General features: G+C 30.3%; 2 protein-coding genes across 2 annotated transcripts; both read left to right on the forward strand.

Annotated features, from left to right (window-relative positions):
• The first annotated feature begins 10,727 nt into the window (after positions 1 to 10,727).
• On the forward strand, positions 10,728 to 11,824 carry LOC114367352 (putative uncharacterized protein DDB_G0286901). The gene is made up of 2 exons (XM_028324516.1): positions 10,728 to 11,057; positions 11,632 to 11,824. Exons 1-2 carry the CDS (start codon positions 10,814 to 10,816, stop codon positions 11,763 to 11,765), a joined length of 378 nt encoding a protein of 125 aa, XP_028180317.1. The 5' UTR covers positions 10,728 to 10,813; the 3' UTR covers positions 11,766 to 11,824.
• A 5,561-nt stretch (positions 11,825 to 17,385) lies between these two features.
• Positions 17,386 to 18,704, forward strand: LOC114367129. The gene has a single exon (XM_028324235.1). The coding sequence runs from the start codon at positions 17,574 to 17,576 to the stop codon at positions 18,474 to 18,476; it is 903 nt and encodes a 300-aa protein (XP_028180036.1). The 5' UTR covers positions 17,386 to 17,573; the 3' UTR covers positions 18,477 to 18,704.
• The last annotated feature ends 3,640 nt before the right edge of the window (positions 18,705 to 22,344 follow it).

A 22,344-nucleotide genomic window follows, 5' to 3' on the forward strand; every position in this document is an offset into this window, starting at 1 on the left:
AGACACTATCAAGACTATTAATTGTTGCTGAAGGCCCAGATTAATTTGAAGGCCCAAGTTAAATATGTTTTTTAGTTATAATTTTTATTTATTGTAATTTTGGCCCAAACTATTTAGAAGGCCCATGTCTATTTTTATCTTTTTGTTCAGATATACTATAAGTATTGGTTTTTGTTTTGAATAAGAAAAAAACTTTTGGCATTTGATAAAATTTGGTGAGAGTTTCTCTCTAGGTTCCTTGTTGAACCAATATCAGACTTATCAAGGTAATCCTTGTGGCGTCTACCCTGACTTATCTTCCTTCACTGGAAGTGGCGTCATTCAAACTCTGTAACCTGTATCAAGCGATCCGCTCCTAGTCAGGTTCACATCATCTAGTATTAGAGCTTCGGCTCTTGATACAGGTTATATTCTATCCTATCCTATTATTTTTCTTTGTAATTTGTCTAGGTTTGTGTTTTGTCCTTGTTTTGTTATTTGTTTTCTTGTTTGCATCTTGTTGCGTTCTTGTCTGTGTCTTTGTTTCATTCTTGTTCTTGTTTCTTGTGTCTTTCAGACTTTGTGTAAAAAAAAATCTGTTTGAGTTTTATTTCAAGTTAAAAAAAAGTTGCAGAAATTTGAAAAATAAAAGAAGAAAACAAGAAAAAAAAAGAAAAGAAAAGAAAGTGGGGTGTTTGATCTTTGAACACGAAATTGAGGAAGTTAGAGGCTTTTTTTTTGGCAGAAAATCGTGTATCAAATCCCCTTATCTAGATTCTCCTTTGAATTCTGAGCGTTTTGATATATAGTGGGCCTCAAACGGACAACAGTAGCAAAAGTTGTTCATATCTGTTATCCTATCTAATATCTTATCTATTATCCTATCTAATATCTTATCTGTTATCCTATCTAATATCTTATCTATTATCCTATCTAATATCTTATCTATTATCCTAGCTAATATCCTATCTAATATCTTATTCATTATCATATTTGTTACCCAAATTAAAGCTAATCTATTATCCAAATCCAATCTAATATATTATTATCCAAATCAAGTCCAAGTTGTTATCCCAAATCAAATCTGTCTGTGATCATTATATTGTCTTTCATTTTATTTTATATTACCTTGTGTGTCTAATTTGGTCCATCCAGGAACTTAAGAGGAAACACGAGTGGTAAAAGGCAAGAGTGAAAACATCACACAAAAGCCTATATTGAGAACATCAAACACGAGTGAACTACCATCAAAGAGAGAAACACGTGAGTAGAGTGTGGTGAGGTTCGGAATTTTTTTTTAAATTACTGCAAAATTCTTTGTTCCTTAATCATGGCAGGAGCTGGTGACAATGGTGGTGTATATCATCAACTGGACGGATTTCAGCGCTTGTTACTGGATGCGATGACTACACAAATGCAACGTTTGTTGAACCGTAATAATGAAGTGCTCTACAGGCGAATAGAACGACTAGAGCACCAAATGAATCCAAATGTTGGGAGACCTTATGGTGGCAACGGAAGGGTCAATGATGGATCGAACCGAATAGAGGGGCAAGACAGAATTGAGGGAGTAAAACTCAATGTATCCTCTTTTAAAGGCAGGAGTGACCCAGACGCCTACGTTGACTGGGAGATGAAGATTCAGCATGCATTCTCATACAATGATTATCCTGAAGAGCAGAAGGTGAAGTTAGCAGCAACTACATTCTCAGACTATGCCCTTGTTTGGTGGAAGAAAAATCAAAGAGAGATGAAGAGAGAAGAAGGGCGGGAGATAGATACATGGACTGAGATGAGAAGGGTTATGCGAAAAAGGTATGTTCCAACTAGCTATAGTAGAACCATGCGACAGAAACTCCAGAGGTTATCCCAAGGAAGTTTGACTATTGAGGACAAGGAGATGGAGATGACACTAGAGAGGGCCAACATTGAAGAGGACACCAAAGCAGTGCATGATGGCTTCACCAACAAGATTTCTTTCCAGCACCATGACCAGAAAATTATTCATAAATCTCTATCCCTTAGAGAAGTGTGTGATAACCAAATCAGAAAGAGAGAAAAGAGAGAACAAGAGAGAGACAATAGTGAGGCATCACAGAGGAATAGAAAAAGGAAGAGTGATACACTTGAGAGATGGAGTGATACACAAGAGAGAGAGTGATAATTCTAATCAGTTAACTATTTATGTTTCTCCTAGTGTTCAATCCTTATTGCAGGAATTTAAAGATGTCTTTCCCAAGGAGATTCCTCATGGACTGCCACCTTCAAGAAGCATAGAACATCAAGTTGATCTCCTTCTAGAAGCTTCATTGCCTAACAAGCCAACTTACAACAGCAAGCCCCAAGAGACTCAGCATAAGGATGCACAGGTCAAAGTTGAGTATGCGAAAATATTGTATGACCAAGTGAAGGTGCAAATTGCAAAGAAGAATGAAAGTTATACTAAGCAAGCCAACAAGAAAAGGAAGGAAGTGGTACTTGAACCTGGTGATGATCCTGGACATTTGAGGGCAAATGTTTTCCAAGAAGGAGGGAATGATGAGAATCCTGAAATTGGCCAAATACAGGCTAAAGGCCCAAGTGGAGAAGGATAAAGCCCCCGAGTGGAGAAGGATGAAGGCCCAAGTGGAGAAGGATGAAGACCTAGAGGCAGAGACACTATCAAGACTATTAATTGTTGCTGAAGGCCCAGATTAATTTGAAGGCCCAAGTTAAATATGTTTTTTAGTTATAATTTTTATCTATTGTAATTTTGGCCCAAACTATTTAAAAGGCCCATGTCTATTTTTATCTTTTTGTTCAGATATACTATAAGTATTGGTTTTTGTTTTGAATAAGAAAAAAACTTTTGGCATTTGATAAAATTTGGTGAGAGTTTCTCTCTAGGTTCCTTGTTGAACCAATATCAGACTTATCAAGGTAATCCTTGTGGCGTCTACCCTGACTTATCTTCCTTCACTGGAAGTGGCGTCTACCCTGACTTATCTTCCTTCAGTAGAAGTGGCGTCTACCCAGACTTATCTTCCTTCATCGGAAGTGGCGTCTACCCTGACTTATCTTCCTTCACTGGAAGTGACGTCAACCAAAAACTCTACAGCCTGTATCAAACGATTCGTGCCCCGTAAGGTTCACATCAGAAGTGATAGAAAAAAGACATAGAAAGAAAAAGTTCCCATACTAGAGATATTCAAGCTTAAGATGTATTCATTAAAGAACTCTGAGTCTCCGGGATGATTTCCCTTTGACTTGACTCCCTTTTTATATAGTTGTTGGAGTGGACTTAGGCATGCGTACTCACACTCTTTGCTTAGCACAGGTGTTTATTTTCACGCTTAGTGTAAGTTGTGCGTTGAGCGTGTCTTGGACTGGACCTGATGCTCAAACCTTCATCTTTTTTCGTATTTCTGCATCTTCTTACTTTTAATCCCTCCATTTTTTATATCTGTAAGCCGTAAATAAAAATATCAATTCTTAACAATTAAACATAAATAATTATTAAATAATTATTTTTAAAGATACTTTAACTTTATTTTTATGGAGAAAAAAATAATTCTTATTTAACTCTTATCATTACCCACTAACTATAAACCAAATATATTGATGCTAGGAAAAGAATCCAATGCTTTGCTCGTTTATGCAAAGTTATGATGATATGATATTTTAATCGGAGCGACCTATATATTTTAATCAGGAAAGCAATTAAAAATATCCGTTCCACAAAAAAAAAATAGCTTATTAGTTTTTTAAAACAAGAAAGATGACATATATTGATGAAAAGGTCTAACATATATAATTCTCTAATATGTAAAAAAGAATTCTCTCAAAATTTATTTTAAGTCTTACGTTAGATCAAACAACTTGGACTCATTTGGTTGGAAAAGACTTTCAGAAAATCCTATCTCCAATATCATGTGCTTTTCCATTCAATTACAAGCCATTCCTGTCCGCACAAGTTGCATGTGCTTCAACCAGAAGAAGTATTTGACTTGGAGAATATATTCATTATCAAATGTTGCAAAGAGGCATTACTGTCTTTCACACTAGGTGTACTCCATTGCAATTTGAGTTCAGATTTTTTGCATTACGGCCTCTGTTACCTATTTGTAGCGGGAAAAAATAATTAATTTTGCCCTACTCAAATTAATTATATTTTTTTCATCATCTATTAAAGTATATTAACATCACTAATTCAAATAATTGAAAAAATAAAAACTTAAAAATCTTTTTAGTCTTGTAACGTACACTCTAGCTATTTTATTTGCTACATCGTCATCATTTAATTTAATTGATCTTGTCTAAGACAAGCAAATTTGTGGAAAAAGAAACATTGTGCTACATGACCTTAGTTACTCTTTCCCATTCTGCTGCTTTGGAGGTGGAAACAACAGCTTAATGATTACATGCAGGTTTTCATGATTACTCATCATGGTTGGCTTGGTATTCAAGTGGTTTTGACAATGTAGTCTAAAGATCACTTACTACAACATCTTTATGAGTTCTTCGGAAACAATACCGTCAACAGAAACAGGGCTTGGTGGTTTGTTTATGGTTACTTCGAAACAATGTAGTCTAAAGATCACTTACTACAACATCTTTATGAGTTCTTCGGAAACAATACCGTCAACAGAAACAGGGCTTGGTGGTTTGTTTATGGTTACTTCGAAACAATGTTGTTCTTCATCAAGAGACTTGTAACCTTGAATCTGTTAAGTTTATACTTTAGATCTTGGATTTGGCTATCAAATAAGGTAAAGAGTTTCTCTTTCTTCTTCTATCAATGGTCAATGTACGTATATATCCCATGGAATGCTTAAAGGGGTTGTAAGGAGCCAACTTTAGGATGTAGGCAAAGAAGGAATGAATTTTTTTTACAGTTGTTCAGGAAGAAAATCAGGTTGTTAGGCAAAATCGAAGGGATTGAAATTTCTTTTGCAACTGTATAATTTAGGTTCTGTTTTTTTTTTTTTTTTGGTACGCATAAAAATGAGGAGCTGTTTCTTGTATGAACATGGGCTGGTGGGAAATGATCAACTTTGTTTTGTGTAAGGTTTAGGTTACTCTTCGTACTTCTTAAAAAATTATCCATAAAAATTAAATTAAGAGACAAATATCATATCAGAAAGTTTATAATAAATCACCTAAAGTATATGTTTAATTAATTAAATTAAAGTTTCTTAGTACTTTTTTATAATATAATTTCCTTTCTTTGGCAAACAAAAAATAAAACAAAAGAAAATTGGAAAAACAAAAGTTTGAACATAAAATGAGATGCATTATAATATATAGTAGAGAGGTCTCTTGAGTTTTGACCTCCTTTTGGGGGTTCAAATTACACTCGGAAACCATTATATTACATTTATTATTAGACCATTGGAGCTACAGCTCTACATTATTTATTGGTCGGATAATATAGCTACACAAAGTAGATCATATGCATGCATGAAAGACAGATAATTAACGGTGGTAGTTCGTGGTGGAGTTAAAGCCACCCTCGATAAAGCTTCCATTTCCATTGCCACTGAAAGTACCACTGTTATTTATAATGTGACCACCATAGTGGTTGGCGGTGCTATAACTATTACGGTTGCATGAGTTTGCACCACTGTTGATTGTTAGTGTTGCACCTAGTGCCGGTTATGCACATGTTCATGACCCAATTTTGAGGGACTTACAATTTTTTAAAAATTTGAAAAAAAGTTATAAACTTTATTTTTAATATATAAGAGTTTTGTGTATTATTTTTTTTGGTTGGATTTATAAATTTATGAAATTTTTGGTCAATGAATTATTTATGAAATATATTTTTATTCTTTTAAGGGTCTTTTTTTAGTTTTTCTTCCAAGCCCGAAAAATATGCTAGACGCTGGTTGCACAAGCGAAATTCTGGTTGCCATTCCCATGTTTATTGAATGAGTTTATAGTGCCATTATTCGATCCACCTGACATTCTGTTATCTTAGTCCTAAATTCCCTCTACATATAATTGTTTTGGTATTGAATATATAGCCTTAATAATTCCAACATACTTAGCCAAATACATACTCATAGATGCAAAGAAGGGAATCCTATGCTTTGCCTTGGAAATCAATAATAATACAAAAAAAGTTATAGTAACATATATATTCTCTACCCACTTCTTTTAATATGCTCTCTTTATTATCGGTACATATACTCTTTATTATTGATTATGAAATATAAAATATGGGTGAACTTCATAAATAAAAAACAAATATTTATATCATTTAATTTGTAATATTTAACGAATTTCGGAGTGAATAATAAATAGCGTGCTAATTAAAAAATTAGTCAATATTTCTCATAATAATATACTATTTTAACCAACAACTTATGTTAATTTGGTTGGGCAAGCATGCAGGAGTAGTTTTGGAGCATATATTTATTTATCAAGTGCTTTTTGTGTCACGATTCATTCTTATCCACACAAGTGCTTTAACCAAAAGTCTTGGAGCATATATCCAGTATTGTAACAAGGCATTGCCTCTCAATACAGGGAATGCTTTGGAGCAAGTTAGGTTCTGTTTGCTTACGTTATTATTATTTTTAATTGCTTGCGTTATATATATTTTATTTTAAAAGAGTTGCATTAATTCTCATCTATTGATTTTATTTTAATCTAATGGTCCTAATAAAAAAACTAATTAGTGAGATACATGACTACTTTGCTTTTATTTATTTTATAGCGGCACGTGACTACTTAAATATTAGGTGGAAAAAACCTTATCCTAGAATTTTGATCATCAGTTGCCCACTTTTCGGCCATATTAATCTGATGATTATCTCCTCAATTATCAATTGTCCAATATATGCATTTAATTTATTGGTTTCAAAACATAAACCACGAACCACCTAACAACATAGCATTGTGACGGTGACTTTCTCAACATAGCATCTATACGGCTACCATCATTACTAAAATATGGTTACCGTCATTATTATTATTATTATTATCATTACCATCATTATTATTTATGCTACAACTGTTATATAAAGTTATTATCTTCATTATTATTATTGCTTCCAACATAATCATTATATAATTATTGTGGCTATTATCATTTTTATTATTATTATCATTATCATTACAATTGTTTAAAAACAATGTAAAATATGAAAAAAACAATGAAGGATAGAGGTTGAAGGGAGAAAAAAAAAAGAGACAAGAAAAAAAAAAGATAGACAAAATTTATAGATTAAGATGTAAAAAAGTTAATATTAAAATATTTATTTTATTTTAATATATAATTAAAACTTAAATAATTTTTCATTCTTATAAATATATATTTTTTTATCTTAGTTTATGTAAATTATATTTATTTTAATTTTTATTCAATTTATAATATAATATCTCATATTAACATAACATATGTCATTAAATGATAATGTGACATCATGCTAATATAGCATATTGTCATCATCAAATAATGATGTGACATGATATCTTTAATTTATTTGTCATATAATTATTTTTTATCAAAGACTAACCACAAGAATATATAAAATAAAATAAACATAATGAGACTAGAACTAGAAAAAGAAATTGGAAGCATGAAAAACAATTCCTTTGCTTTTTCCCTGTCTTTTTCGGAACCACCCATAGGAATTCATGATTCCATCGATGCTTCAATCCCTCTGCAATCTCGTTAAGCTTTTTATCCAGAAAATAGCAAAAGGGTCCCAAAAGTAATTCATCGACGGTGACAATAATCATGTTGTCCTACTTGTGATTCCTCTTGTTGTCAGAGCAGCAACATCAGATCGCTTCCTCTGACAGGATCCGTCGACTGCCGACAAGGAGGTGGTTCCGGTGAGTGATCGATCGCGCGGTCGTTGAAGTTTGGATGGGTGAGGGTAAGTGGGACGACATTGATGGTGGTCCAGCGTGGCGGATCTTCCTCGGATTATTTATTCTTTTTCCTTTATATTATCTGTTTTTTTCTTGTCTTTCCCCGATATGTCCCTGTCCCCTCTCTCTCATCACTTGAAACTTTTGTCCCTCTATCCTCCGTGAAACAACTTTCATCGTCACTATTACATCTCCACTGCTTCCAAACCTAAAACCACCATATCCTCCAAAGAACAACAACAGATTTGGATTAAAAAAAAAAAAAAGCAGATTCAAGAAATTAAAAAAAAATAAAATCAGATCGCAAAAATTGTGTTTAGATCGAAACAGATTTATTGCTACAAAATATGAACTGTCTATTGAATCGGATCTACGTACATCGATTTTGGTTATTTGAATTTGGATTCACTAAGTGCAGGAAATTCAATATCACATGCAGAATGCGTGCTTTGCATTTAGCTTTTGTTTTTTCTTAAGAAATTGAGTGTTTTTATTTTGAAAAAAAAAAAAAACCCTAGGATAATGGACTGCGTGGATTGGAGAAAGGAAATTAATCGATGAAGTCAATGAAGGTTGTCGGTGCTGTGGCCGGTCGTAGGGGAAGAAGGTGGAGGGGAAGAGGGAGGGTAGTTGACATTTTAGTACACACAATAATCATTTTTATGATAAATTAATCTAAGCATGTCACATAAGACAGTTTGGATTAACAGAAAAAATCAGAGGTAGTACGAATTTGTCCTAATTTTTAAAAATTCAAAATAAAAATTTTATTTATTCATTTTTAAGATTCAAACCTCGGTACATTATAAATTCAAGGATTAAATGGGATAGTTATTCAATTTTTGCTCTTATCCTTTGGTTGTTGTTGATTGCATTGCATGGCGCATTATTGCGTAAGATACTGTGACAGAAGCAAACATTACGACAAACACACCACGTGTGGATTATTCTTGTACGTTGCAGCACTAGATAATAACGAATATTTACTCCAAATGTTTTGTCAAATTTTTTTATATATTCCAAATGCTATTCGGTTCAAAGTTGAAACCTCGTGGAGATTAAAAAGCTTTTTTTTATTCCAAGTGCTATTCAACATTTGACGTAGGAAAGAAAAGGAGTTAAACCTATAATATTATAGGTGATAAGAATTGATAAAAATAAAAGTGTTACTAGACTGTTTTAAAAATGAAATGTGTATTTAATCATTATTTGGGGCTAGAAATTAAGAGTTTTTTTTTTGTTTTGAAAAAAAGTAAGTTATTACATTTTATTCATGATAACAGAATTAATACAACTAAGAATATGCTCAAAAAACACGGATGCTAGCATGAAATTTAGAAGTCCTAGCATAAACATTTGAGTTTGAAAAATACACGATAGAGACAATTAAGAGTGTTTATGGTACAATTCATTTGTTTTTTTAGTTAAAAAGTCATTTAAATCAAACATTAAAATCACATGCAGTTCAGTTTTGATTTGGTTCAAATATAATATTAAATTCAAATCAAATCAATCTTTTATAATTTATAGTTTGGTTTAGATCGATTATGCAATTTAAATATTTAAATGTTATCAGAATTTGATTTTTTTAATAATTTTTAATTTAACTTGTAAAAAATGATGCAAAGTAAAATCTAATAACTAATTGAGTCATAATTGCTTATAAAAAAGGAGTGCATAATCAAGACATGAAATTGACATTTACATAATGTTAAGAAATAGAACAACAAAAAACTATACATGATAATAATTATAAGAAAACTATCAATTCACATTTACGAATAAAAAAAGAATCAAGCATGATAAAAATGATATGCAAAATTAGTCTCAACAGAAAAATAATTTAAAAAAAGTTTATTAATTTTTTGTTACTCGTTGATTCACTTATCTTGCAATCTTCATCATTTTTATTGTCTTTTTTTTATTCAAACATTAGTCGGGTTGTATAGTTTTCATATAAATAAATCTAATAAAATAATTTTTGTTTCAAATTAATAAAAAAATATTCAAAATCACATTCCAAAATAGAAAATAATATTATTTTAAAAGAACAATTTTGACTCACTTTAAAAACTTAAAAGACTAAATTAAGCTTCTAAAACATTAATGATCAAACTAAAAAAATAAAACATAGAAAAACACATGAATTTAGCCAAAAAAATCACGATAGGGACCAAGTTATAAAAATATTTCCATTATAAAATTGGATTACAATATCCTTCTTAAAGCAAGTAATATTTGCTTTCAATCTTACTCAATTCGGAGAAAATATAATATCACACAACTCTCACTAAATATTATATTGTTTTTGAAGAGGATTACAAATAACCCACTCTCTTATTGCATTATTTTCCGATTGTTTCTCAACTCATTCCATACTATGCTAACTCCTACAATAGGGTCCCTACATATTATGTCGGGATGTAACTATTTTATATGAGTAAATGAATGTTAAATATTTTCTCAAAACTTAGGAATGAAATTCTAAAACTTTGAATTCTCTATTTTTTATTTTCGGCACAATTGATAATATCGGTCGATATAACTTTGTGAAATACTAATCATCGTCTTAGAACATTAGTTAAAAAAGAAAAAATACTTGAGAGATAAAAAATTGTACTCTTTATTATCTTTTTGTATTTTTCTATAATTTCTACACTATATATTTTTTCCTATTAATTTTTTAGTTAATGTTGTAAGGACATTGGTAATGGCTAGTAACACCCTATAACTTTTAGATTATGTTGTCCCGTCAATAATGGATATATACTCCTAAACTCTAGGCCAAGCAAATAGTATAGATTTTCGTTATCCAGCAAGAGCATTGGATTCGCTTAATTGCTTGCATCTATATATTGGTGGCTTAGTTTGTTGGTAACGTCATAAGGCAGTTCAAATACCAAAGAATAGGGTATAGAGAACAAAGAGCAGCAATTTACTAGTAAGATATATCACGACGCTAACAAGTTCTATGCCTATGAAAAGAATGCCCGATTCTGGGGAAATCAACCTCGAACATGTAGATGAGGCCAAAGCAGCAGACAAAGTGTCCAACTCCAACCATAATAAGGAAGCTAGTAATGGCAAAAAAAAAGGCGACCAGAAAATCAATGATACCACAAAAGGTCAAAATAGTACTTACACTAACAATCAATGTAATCACAGTGTCAACGGCTCTATATACGGTGGCACCATCAACCTCGGTGGAAGTCAAGGTGAATAGATAGATATCTGTATTTGAAATATGCGGCGCAGTAACATGGTTTACTACTATAAGTATATGATGCATTAATTACCAATAATGAAAGTGTGCTCTATAAGTAAATGCTATGGTTTACTACTATAAGTATATGATGCACTAATTACCAATAATGAAAGTTTGCTCTATAAGTAAATGTTATGGTTTTCTAGTGTTGCCTAAACCTTATATACTATGTTGTAATTGGGGTGGTTAAATAAGACTGGGTACTCTGATGTTGCAATAAAATTCTCTATTTACTTGTTTCTTTTTTCTCTGTGTGATAGAAAAATAAAATAAAAAACTTCTCAGCGTTAGATCTCCATTTTTTGCTTCCTGCTACATCGAGGGTTTTAATTGGCTTATTAATTCTTACCCCAGTATTAGTTGTCACTACTTATGGTATGATTTCATGAATAAATACTTCAACTTATGATGCAAATTTGAGTTTATATATATATATATATATATATATATATATATATATATATATATATTATGCCTTAACTTATTCCATTACGGGTGCTAACTGACAATGATCGCAAATGCAGGCAACCAGACCAGGTATGAAAATAGTCGTGTTATAAATAACAATGGTACTTTCAATGGTAATGCCAACGGATGCTTTAACGAGGGTGGCTTTCAGTCTCACACCACACACTACTACGACGGACGTAGAGGTTAATAGTTCTCTCTCTCTCTCTCTCTCTCTCTCTCTCTCTCTCTCTCTCTCTCTCTCTCTCTCTCTCTCTCTCTCTCTCTCTCTCTCTCTCTCTCTCTCTCTCTCTCTCTCTCTCCTCTCTCTCTCTCTCTCTCTCTCTCTCTCTCTCTCTCTCTCTCTCTCTCTCTCTCTCTCTATATATATATATATATATAAATGTTATTATATACTATGTTGTGTTGTATTACCAATAATGAAAGTGTACGTAATAAATGTAATTATGGTTTTCCAGTGTTTCCTAAACCTTACGATGATGTGATGATCGCGGTTTATTAATAAGACTCTAATGATGTTGCAATAAATACTTCCATTTAGCTGTTTGTTTGCTTTTTTATCAGTTAATGTTATATTAGTTGATAGTTTGTTATTGAAAAGAATTTGAACCAACCATTTTTTTTTTAATTTTTTCAATCACCAAGTCAATTTTTTTGGACTGAGGTATCTAAGATAAAAAGTAAAAATAAAAAAATTTAAGAATTTATTTGATTTGATAAAAACATAGTATTAGGTGTATAACTATAGTTATTCCATTTTGTTTAAAAAAATCATGAGACAACACAACTCATGTGGAGATAGACATGACAAAAATATATTTTCATGTTACTAAAGGTATGGATGGATATCTATTTGGGTTAGATAGTCTTAGAGCCCCAAGCTCAATTTGGTAATGGGTCATTTGAAAATTACTTTTGAAATTTAATAATTATTAATTATGAGTATATTTTGAGATTAAATTATATAGGAATTTGTAATTTTTTTCTTAATTTTTTCTTTTTAAGTAAATAATTGTTAAATTAACATCATTTAAGTTTTTTCCAGAGAATATCAAAAGTGGTGAATTTATGATACTTAGCGAGTAAAATAAAGTCCAAAAAAGCATAATAATTTATAAACAAGAATAATTAAGGAAAATATGACTAGTTAAGGAAGGCAAAGGAAAGCAACTTAATTAAAAAAAAATATGACTAATTAAGAAAAGCAGACTCATTAAGGAAAACATAGTTAATTAAGGAAGACAGACTAATTCGGAAAAGTAAAAGTGTGCTTAATGTAAGAAGCCTACTAATATGCACCTATAAAAGAAGAGGTAAGAAGAAAAAAGACGCACATAAATTCTAAAAATACAGTTTCTTATAGAAGACAAAGGTTAGAAGAAGGAGAAACAAGTATTAGGAGTCATTCATTCCTTCCATTTCCTTTCTTATCTTCTTCTCCTTTAATAATTATTATCTCTTGCAATTGTAAAACCTCTATGACAATGACAGACTAAATCTTCTTTGTTAGAAACTTAGCAGCCAACTACTCTTGAAATAATTTTTCTACTTATCTATTTAATAATATTACATTTTCTTTATTCTTTCTTGTGTTTAATATCATTGTTTGTAATTTGATCACCCATTTGCATGGTAAGTTTTAGGGGTAGCGTTGGAAAATATTATTTTCTAATAGAACTGGAAATGGTATCTAAATAAAGTCATTACTAGGGAATGGTTGATATTTGTTTACCTTGTTATACATCTCTATTTTTAATAAAATTTATTATTTTAGCTCTGGAAAGGGATTTGAGAGAGAGAAAAAATAGATAAATTATGTTCTTTCATATAGGAGACCAAAGTTAGAGTATACTAGTAGATGCAAGTGTAAATTAAAATAATTATAAATAGAGAATAATTATTAACATTACATCAAAGAATAATTCTGGTAGACAAGTTCTCAATATTCTCATTTTTTAAATTTACTTCTACAGTCTTATTGAATTCTTTAATTTTTCTGTCTTTAATTAATCAATTTAAATTTTTGTTTAATTTTTTCTCTTGTTTGATTTAATTTGCTGCCAATATAAATTATTATTTTTCTACAACCTTTTTAAATCTTTTTCTTAATCAAATATCATCTACATAAGTACAAACAAAGTTCTTATGGATATAATACTCAGACTTCCATTTTAATTTTATTATTTGAGACGAATTAGTGCACTTGTTAATCCATCAACATTTATATTTCGGACAAATTTATGTTTGGATCAGAAACAACAAATTTAGTGTTTTTAAAGTAAAAGTAATTTTGATTTGTATATTTACAATAAAAACATGAAGTAAAAGTGCTTTTAATTGATACTTTCACAAATTTTATTTTATCAACAGACTTTTGGACAAAAAAAAAATCAAACATAAATCATGTTAATGATAGTAAACTTATTTTCATCAAACAACTTAAGTTTACAATATACTCTTGATTTAAACTTATTTTTGTAAACTTTAATCGTACTTAATAATTTACAAACAACATTTTGTTTTAAGTATAAACTTAATCAAAAAGACTTAAATACCCGCTTTCTTTATTTCTCTCTCTATTCTCACGTTCTGGTGAAGCATATAATTGATTTGGGTTAGTTTTCAATTTTAGTCTCACTTTTATTTTTTTTTTAAAAATATTAGATAAACCATAAGATACATAATAAATATAATAATAATTTAAAAATAAAATATTTTATTTATTACTAGTCATTATATAGTTAGTAGTTTTTTTATAAGTTAATTTTTTTATTAACAGATACTCAAATTTTACACTCGTGTCAAAAATCAATTTATACTTGATAATTATATACATACCTTTAGTAAAATAACCAAAAAATATGTATTTAATTAAATATATTTTTCATAAATAAGTATAATATAAGTTCGATAATTTTATAATATATGATAAATATAAATGTGTATAAATAATAAGAATATATATATATATATATATATATATATATATATATATATATATATATATATATTAATTGGTTTGGATTGAATTAAATTAGTTTTCAAAATCAAATCAGAAATCTCATTCAATCTAATAAAATAATTGACATTTTTAATTTTTTAGATTGTGTTTTTTGGGTTTTATTGAATTTAATTGGTTTATGAACACTCTTAAATATAGATTTAACTAGTACAATAATCGTGTTATTGCACGGATCACCTTGATTTTTATACATGTTTTAAAATTACTATATATAAATAAAAGATGTATTATCACATTATTGTAAATATTTTAAAATTACATATCTTTTGAATTTAAAATGCGGCTTAAATATATTTTATCAAAAATCTCTTTAAAATTGGTAATAAGGAAGTTCTTGTTAAATTTGTAGTGCAAACAATTTTCTCTTATTACATTGAGTGTTTTTTTTTCCTTCTTTTCTCTTTGGGAGATGAACCTAATCCCGTAATCCGTTTTTGAGTGTGTAAGATCGATTTCCATTTTTTTCCTGTTATATCCTAGGTGGTTTTAAAATTTAATTGGCTTATTAATTACATTACTACAAAAACAAGCTTTAACACCACTTATTCAACAACAGTTCTACCAAAATTATCGTTGTCCAAATGCAGTCACATTTTTATAAATAGTAGTAACATTTCAATGACAATTTTTAAAAAACGCCGTAAATTAACGATGATTTTTGGAAAATCATCGTTGAAATCGATAATTAGAAGACGATTTTAAAAAACTGTCTTTGAAAGTGAGGAGTTATGGCTTTTGAGTCTCGTGCTCTTTCAAAGTCCCACTTTGTCTCATTCGCACCCTCTTTGCGTCCTCTCTCACTTCGTCTCATTGGCACCCTAAAACGCGTCACTGTCGAAGCTAATTCAACCTATTCTATGATGTAATATTACTTTTTGCTATTTCTCAACTCATTTCATACTATACTTTAACTCCTAATTAAATAGATTCGCCATATATTATTGTGGGACTGGAATGTGATTCTTTTTAAGAGTGTGATTAAATGTTTCTCATCTTTATCAACTATCAATAATAAAATCTACACCTTTTATTTCCAACACACTTAGTAATCAATACAATTTTGATTGTAGTGTCCCACCAATAATGGATACATACTCGTACCCAATTACCAAAATGAATATAAGTTGTTATTTATTCTATAATAGATTTGTGTGACCTAGCAAAAGCATTGGATTCGCTTTCTTGCTTCTATATATTTCTGGCTTAGTTGTTGGTAACGTTAAGGCAGTCCAATAACAATATACACATTAAGTTAGAGAGCAATTTAGTGGTAAGATCAGAAAGTCAAGTCGTTTGTTTCAAAGCATCCTCGAACTTTTGGAGGCCGAGGATGCAGCCGAAGACTCCAACCATGTCAATGGGAACCAGAATTTCTCCCGTACAACGATAATCACTAACGGTGGCGGAAATTCAGGTGGCGACCGGAACAGGTCAAACACCCCAAACCGTTATGGTGTTTGCACCATAAATAACACTTGTACTTTCAGTGCCACTAGTGGCAATATCAACCGAGGCTTTATAAGGAGGATGTATTTGACTAATACTCCATCAGGAACTACTAGTATTATATACTATTAGTTAGTTAGTTAATCTACTATGTTATGCTGTATTACCAATAATAAAAGTGGAGCAATGGTTCTACTACCGGATGCTCTATAACAAATATACTGGTTTACTTTGGAGTGTTACGTAAACCTTAAAATGTTGTAATGGTGGTGGTTCATATACTAAGAGACCACTATAATAAATTGGAGTATATTGTTAAGAATAATAAAACTAATTGGAACAATTGTAACTCGATACATGATTGTATGATCAATACTGCTGAAAAAAAAAGAGTAGAAAAAGGTTAAGAATTAAAGTGAAGTTTAATATAGTTAAAGATCAATATTACAGTTATATATAATATCAAAATATTAAAGTGAGACTTTATCCGTACATGTAACACCTAAATTCACCAACACATATATTAGTCCAAGTAATTATAACGATCTTAATTAGTTTTTCTTAAGAAAATCTTAAACATGAGTTTTATATATGAAAAATAGGCGATGGAAGAACTTTATCCTCTTCTTAACTTGTTCACTAAATTTGACTCTTGAGGTTAATGAAGATTTAACGTGACCTTTGAATATTTTGAAAGTCTGACAAACCCACTCGATCTTTATATTAATTTTTTCAAGAGGTTCATTATTTAGTGAAGTTAAAATATTTTTGAGGTTCAATGCTACGTATAGAGTTATATAAAGAAAAATAAAAAACGTAAACTTACGTACAAGACACACCCTAGTAATAACAAAAAGGTTACGCGCGTATTGAAGCTTAGTGTTAAGTTAATTTCTACTTTTGAAGATGCATGCTTAGTTGGATATAATTTTACAACTTCAATCAAGGATTGATGCAATGCCGTAGCCATTAGTGTTTGGTTTCAATGATTCCATTCTGTTTATTCATTTTGAACGGCATATAGAAAAGCCAAGAGCCCTTTTTGTCATTTCAAATTCCACCTACTGGTCCTTCCTTTCATGGGCATCAGATTCTTCCATCTTTGCCACAGTGATGCCAGGCCACACACACATTGACCTCAAAAATTAAAATAATACATTATAGCAAAGGTTCTTTGAATTTATGATATTATGGGGGTTGTTAACCCGTACTCTTAAAACATTGGTTATAAGAAAGTGTAAAAAAAATTATATATATATATATATATATATATATATATATATATATATATATATATATATATAATAATTTTTTACATCCCAATAATTTTTTTTAATTTCTTAATTAATCTCCTGAGGATACCTTAGCATTTTTTCTTTATAATATATTTGCACCATATAATTATATGTACGCATCAACATACACAGAGACTCATTCCACATACTAGTTATGGCTCCTATAACCTCTATATTTCACCAAACCAACCTTGTTGTGCAAACTTAACCACAGACTCGTACAAAAAAAGAAACAATGGGAACTGGTCACAGTACTCACACTAACCTTGGAAGCGAATGCACTTCCTATGATGCTGGTGCCACAGGCACCATAGCACGTTGGGGAGAATCTTTTGAAGTTTCCATGGGCAATAGCAAAGAAAACAATGATCACACAGAAGTTTGGGGTGTGAAATACAAACCAAGTCAGAAAAACTACACTTGTGGCTTTCACCTTAGGGCAAGCCGTGACAATAACAAAAGTGTTGAGAGCATATATTTCGGATTAGGCGATTTTTCCAACAACAAAACTGAATTTGCTTTGAAGATTACAAGAATCGGTCGCGATAGTCTCCGAGGAGGGATAACCGGCATCGACTCTTCCACCGCACCAATGTACTTCACAAGAGCAAAGCAAGATCACACAATAGAGACAACTATTGTTCCATATGGTTGTTCATTCAGAGATGGTCTTTTTGTTATGGAAATGAAGAAGAAGGTTAATGCTGAGAATGCTTATATGGTTACCATGGGACACTATTATGTTACCAAAGATGTTGGTCTTTCTGTTGAGGCCAAAATCCTTCGCAGTAAAAACTGTTTTGTTGTTCAAGTGGAGGGTCCTTTCAGCCACCCTGGTGATGAATTGCGTAAGGTTCTTGCGAAAACGCATCGAACTGGAATATGGTCGCGTAGTGCTTGTTCTCATTGTAATAACAATGGAACAAAGGCTAGCACTAGCAAAAAAAGTGGAGAATCCGATTCACCATTGAAAGCTCAACCAAGTCACCAGAAGGGACACGGTACTGTAGGTGAAATTGTTAGCCATGCTTTCTCGAGCAGTGTCAAGGAGCAATACAACAAAGGCCTTATCAATTCGAGTGGATACACTACTGGTTCTCTGAATAATTCTATCGTCTTTATTGATTGTAATTTTTAAATTCATCATATGGGAAATTACGTAATGTGGAAGTATTTTACTTTCCATATTCAATTGTTAAAATAAATGGTGGGAAATACTCACTCACTTGGTACTGTAAGTTATATACTTGCTAATTGATTGTTGGTGTTGATACAAACTCTTGGAACAGGGTTATGTTTGTAAACAAAGGGCATCGCAATTATAAACTGCATGATGTTGTTGCATCGTTACAGAGTACTTTTGATATCTCCATGTATTGATGATGTTTTCTTGTAAAACTTTTATATTTTTGCTGATGAACAAAAGTATGACCACCACAGAGTTTTTGCTAGCTTAACTCTTGTTTCTATGTTAATTAATAATTAGCCTAAATCTATATATACAAATAGACTGAGATAAGTGGCTCCAAGAATAATTCTTGAAGGAATTATTTTATTTAATAACTCTTGAAATAAGATAAGTTTGATGGTTAAGAGAAAAGTGAAAGAGAAAAAATATTACAGATTTAATCTTTTCTGCTAATAAAATTAACATTCTAACAAACTAATATTTGTCTATTAAAAAAACACTCTTGTAACATAGCCTATTTGAGAGACTCCAGTGTTTGTGCTCCATCCTTGACAAACTTTTCCACGTAGCCTATTTGGCCAGAAGTCACATACCTATTGTAGAAATCAACCATGAAGCCTATTTAACCTATTTTTGAAATACAATTTTATAACCTCTTTCATTAGGTATCTTAGTTTGTATATTATAAGTGATAAATTTTTATTTATATAATTAAGAAAGTGTTGAGGGAGGGGGCCTTGTCTGTCCCCTTTCCTATCCATCCTTCCCATTATATAGATAATGACAAAATAAAGATAGTTTGAAATGAGTGAGATTGAGAAATTTTTTGACTAATTAATTATAAAAACAGTATGTAGAATGTATATCCAAAAGAAAATATTGAAAATCTCTAAGACAATAAAAATAAGAGTTAATTAATTACAATAATCATTTCTATGGTTTGTTTTTATTATGCTCGTTACCATTTTTTCATTACATTTAAACTTATTTGTTAATTTCATAAAACTTCGAATAATAAAAAAAAAGACATTCATTTATGAAAGAAAAAAAACAAAGACAAAAAAAATAGTGTTTAAACAATAATATGAATAATTTTACCAATGATCATTTTAATACTCAATTACTTGTAATTTTTGGGTTTACTTAATTGAATTTTAAATCTTGATTTAGCTTGTTAAATTATAGTATGAACTCTTTTACACATATGCACTTCTCAATAGTCATTTTAATGCAAAGCAATTACAAAGTTAAAAGGAATGAATAAGGATATTTTAGACAAAAAAATCACTAAAAATCATGTGTTTCTCATGTGACTAATAACTGCAAAATTTATGTTTAATTGATAGTCAAATCAGACAAGAATGGTTAGATTTTAAAAAAAATGAAGGTTTTACTATCATGAAGGTTTACTGTTTTAAAAAAAATAATGAAGGTTTTAATATCATTTTAATTCTTAACCAACAGGATTCAAAAGAAGAAAAATTACAAGCACTTTAGAGGTAAATTAATGCAAAAACTTAAAGTAAAGCCTTAAAGAAGAAGTTGAAGTAAGAAAGCACATTCGCTTAGCGCATAAGACACGTCCAGCGCGACGCCTCGCTCAACGGCCAGTCCAAGCTTAGCACGAAAAAGACCCACGAAGAAACCTAAAGGCATATGAAGTTCACACTAAGTGCGTGATCACCGCCATACTCACTGAGCGCAACTATCACGCTTAGCGCGAGATCGCTTGAATTTTAAGCTAAGTACAACTATAATAAGAGGAGCAAGCTAAGGAGAAAGACAAATCAAGACTCAAAACTCTCTACTGAATACACCCAAAGCTTGAGCATCTCAAATAAGGGAAACCCTCTCTAAAGTCATTTCTTCCCTCCTTATCCACCCTTCTTCTTCTTCTTTCATCTCCTTCAACCCCTGGAATATAAAGTCTTTCATGACAATGAAAGGCTACACCCTCATTATTGAGAGCCTAGCTAGCAGCCAAACTCTTGTAATGTAATTCTTTTCCTACTATTTATTGAATGTAATTTTAATTTTTATTGTTCTTTTTTGTGCTTATTGTTATTGATTGTGGTTCGATCATCTATACTCATGCATCTGTTTAGGATTTAAACATTGGAAAATATTTATTTTCTAAAGAAATGGGAAAGGACATCTAAATGAATCATATCTAGGAATAAAAATGATATTTTTTAGCCTATATTTATGCATCTCTAAGCCTAATGTAGTTTATTTAATTTAATCTCTTAAGGGATTAAGGGGAAAAATTAGATCAATTAGGCTCTTTCACTTGAGGGCTCATGGTTAGAGTACCAATGTAGATCTAGGTAAAAATTGGGATAATATTAAATAGAGAAAAATTATTAATATTACATCACGAATAGTTTGCTATGCTAGACTCTAACACAATTACATTCTGAATTAACCTTCGCATCAAAGTATTTGTTTTTCTTGTCTTCGCTAATTTTAATTTTTCTTGTCTTGCATAATCTTACTTTGGTTTTAATTTCCCTTTTCTTCAATTCTTTGCATAAAAATTGGGTATATGTCAATCCAATTACAAACAAAGTCTACATGGACTCGACACTTGGACTTTCGTTTTAAATTCACTACTTGTGATAATTTTGTGCACTTGTCAATGAGTTAACAGTGATATTTTCAAACAATCGTTTCTCATGTCTAAAACATCAAAGGGTAATCAGTAAAACAAAAAAAAAATCAATAATTAAGAATTTTTTTAGAATTAAGAAAAACAAAGAGTGTCCCATGATATAAAAGTAAATCACAATGTGATCATTATAATTTATGCTAAAAATAATGACACTAAAAATAACTTTCTGGAAAATAATATTCACATTATAAATTATATTTTATTAAATTAAAAAGGAAGTGAAACTAAACGAGACTTACATATCAAGTCGTGGAAGCAATAGCATTCATGCATGGGTATGCACTTAGTGGATTAATTCAATATAGCCGCCCTCAAAGATAAATCAAGCCAAAAGAGGGAGACATAAATTTGCTGAACATAATGACGCCTATTACTAGAGTCCCACAAGAAAAGAAATGTGGAGTACCATCCTTAAAATCCACAAAGACCTCAACTTTTAATGCATGATCGATCACTTTAAACAAAAGGTTTAAATGCTGGTGATGTGCCCCCACTAGGTTGGCAACAATCATATCACCTTCAATGACTAACATCTAATAATATATATATATATATATATATATATATATATATATATATATATATATATATATATATATATATATATATATATATATAACTCAATTACTTAGTTTATTAAAATTTAATCAATATATAACAATATATTTATTTTAAATTTATTATTTTTTAAAATTATTCTTATTATTAGTATTTTTTAATAATTTATTAATATATTTTCTTTCATCTTTTAACAAATAGTATTTCTAATATAAAAAAATTAATGTAAAAATATTATATATTAAATCTTATAAAAAAAATATTATTTTAAATTTGAATTTTATAAATAAGAATGAAGGGAATCATAGAAAAACAACAACGATTACTTATATATATATATATATATATATATATTAATGATTTATGTAACCACGCTATATATAATATATTTTTTATATCTTTTGTGCTTATTATTAGTTTCAGTTACGAATGTTCAATTCTTCAAGTCCGTTCATATATACCGTGCAGCAGCCCCTAGCATCATTTAGAAAAGCCAATTGCATTTTTAATGGCTGCACTGAGAAACTACTTGATTCCTAATAATATCAAAAAAATTATTTATTTTATTACTCATTTTATTTATTTTGT

This window comes from Glycine soja, chromosome 9 (genome assembly GCF_004193775.1).
Source record: "Glycine soja cultivar W05 chromosome 9, ASM419377v2, whole genome shotgun sequence".
Taxonomy (NCBI): domain Eukaryota; kingdom Viridiplantae; phylum Streptophyta; class Magnoliopsida; order Fabales; family Fabaceae; genus Glycine; species Glycine soja.

Bases quoted from the DNA above. Each gene is read 5' to 3' on its own strand.
- LOC114367352 (XM_028324516.1), top strand. From the start codon at position 10,814: ATGCCTATGAAAAGAATGCCCGATTCTGGGGAAATCAACCTCGAACAT. The intron at 11,058-11,631 runs GTGAATAGATAG...TCGCAAATGCAG, and splicing joins CAACCTCGGTGGAAGTCAAG to GCAACCAGACCAGGTATGAA.
- LOC114367129 (XM_028324235.1), top strand. From the start codon at position 17,574: ATGGGAACTGGTCACAGTACTCACACTAACCTTGGAAGCGAATGCACT.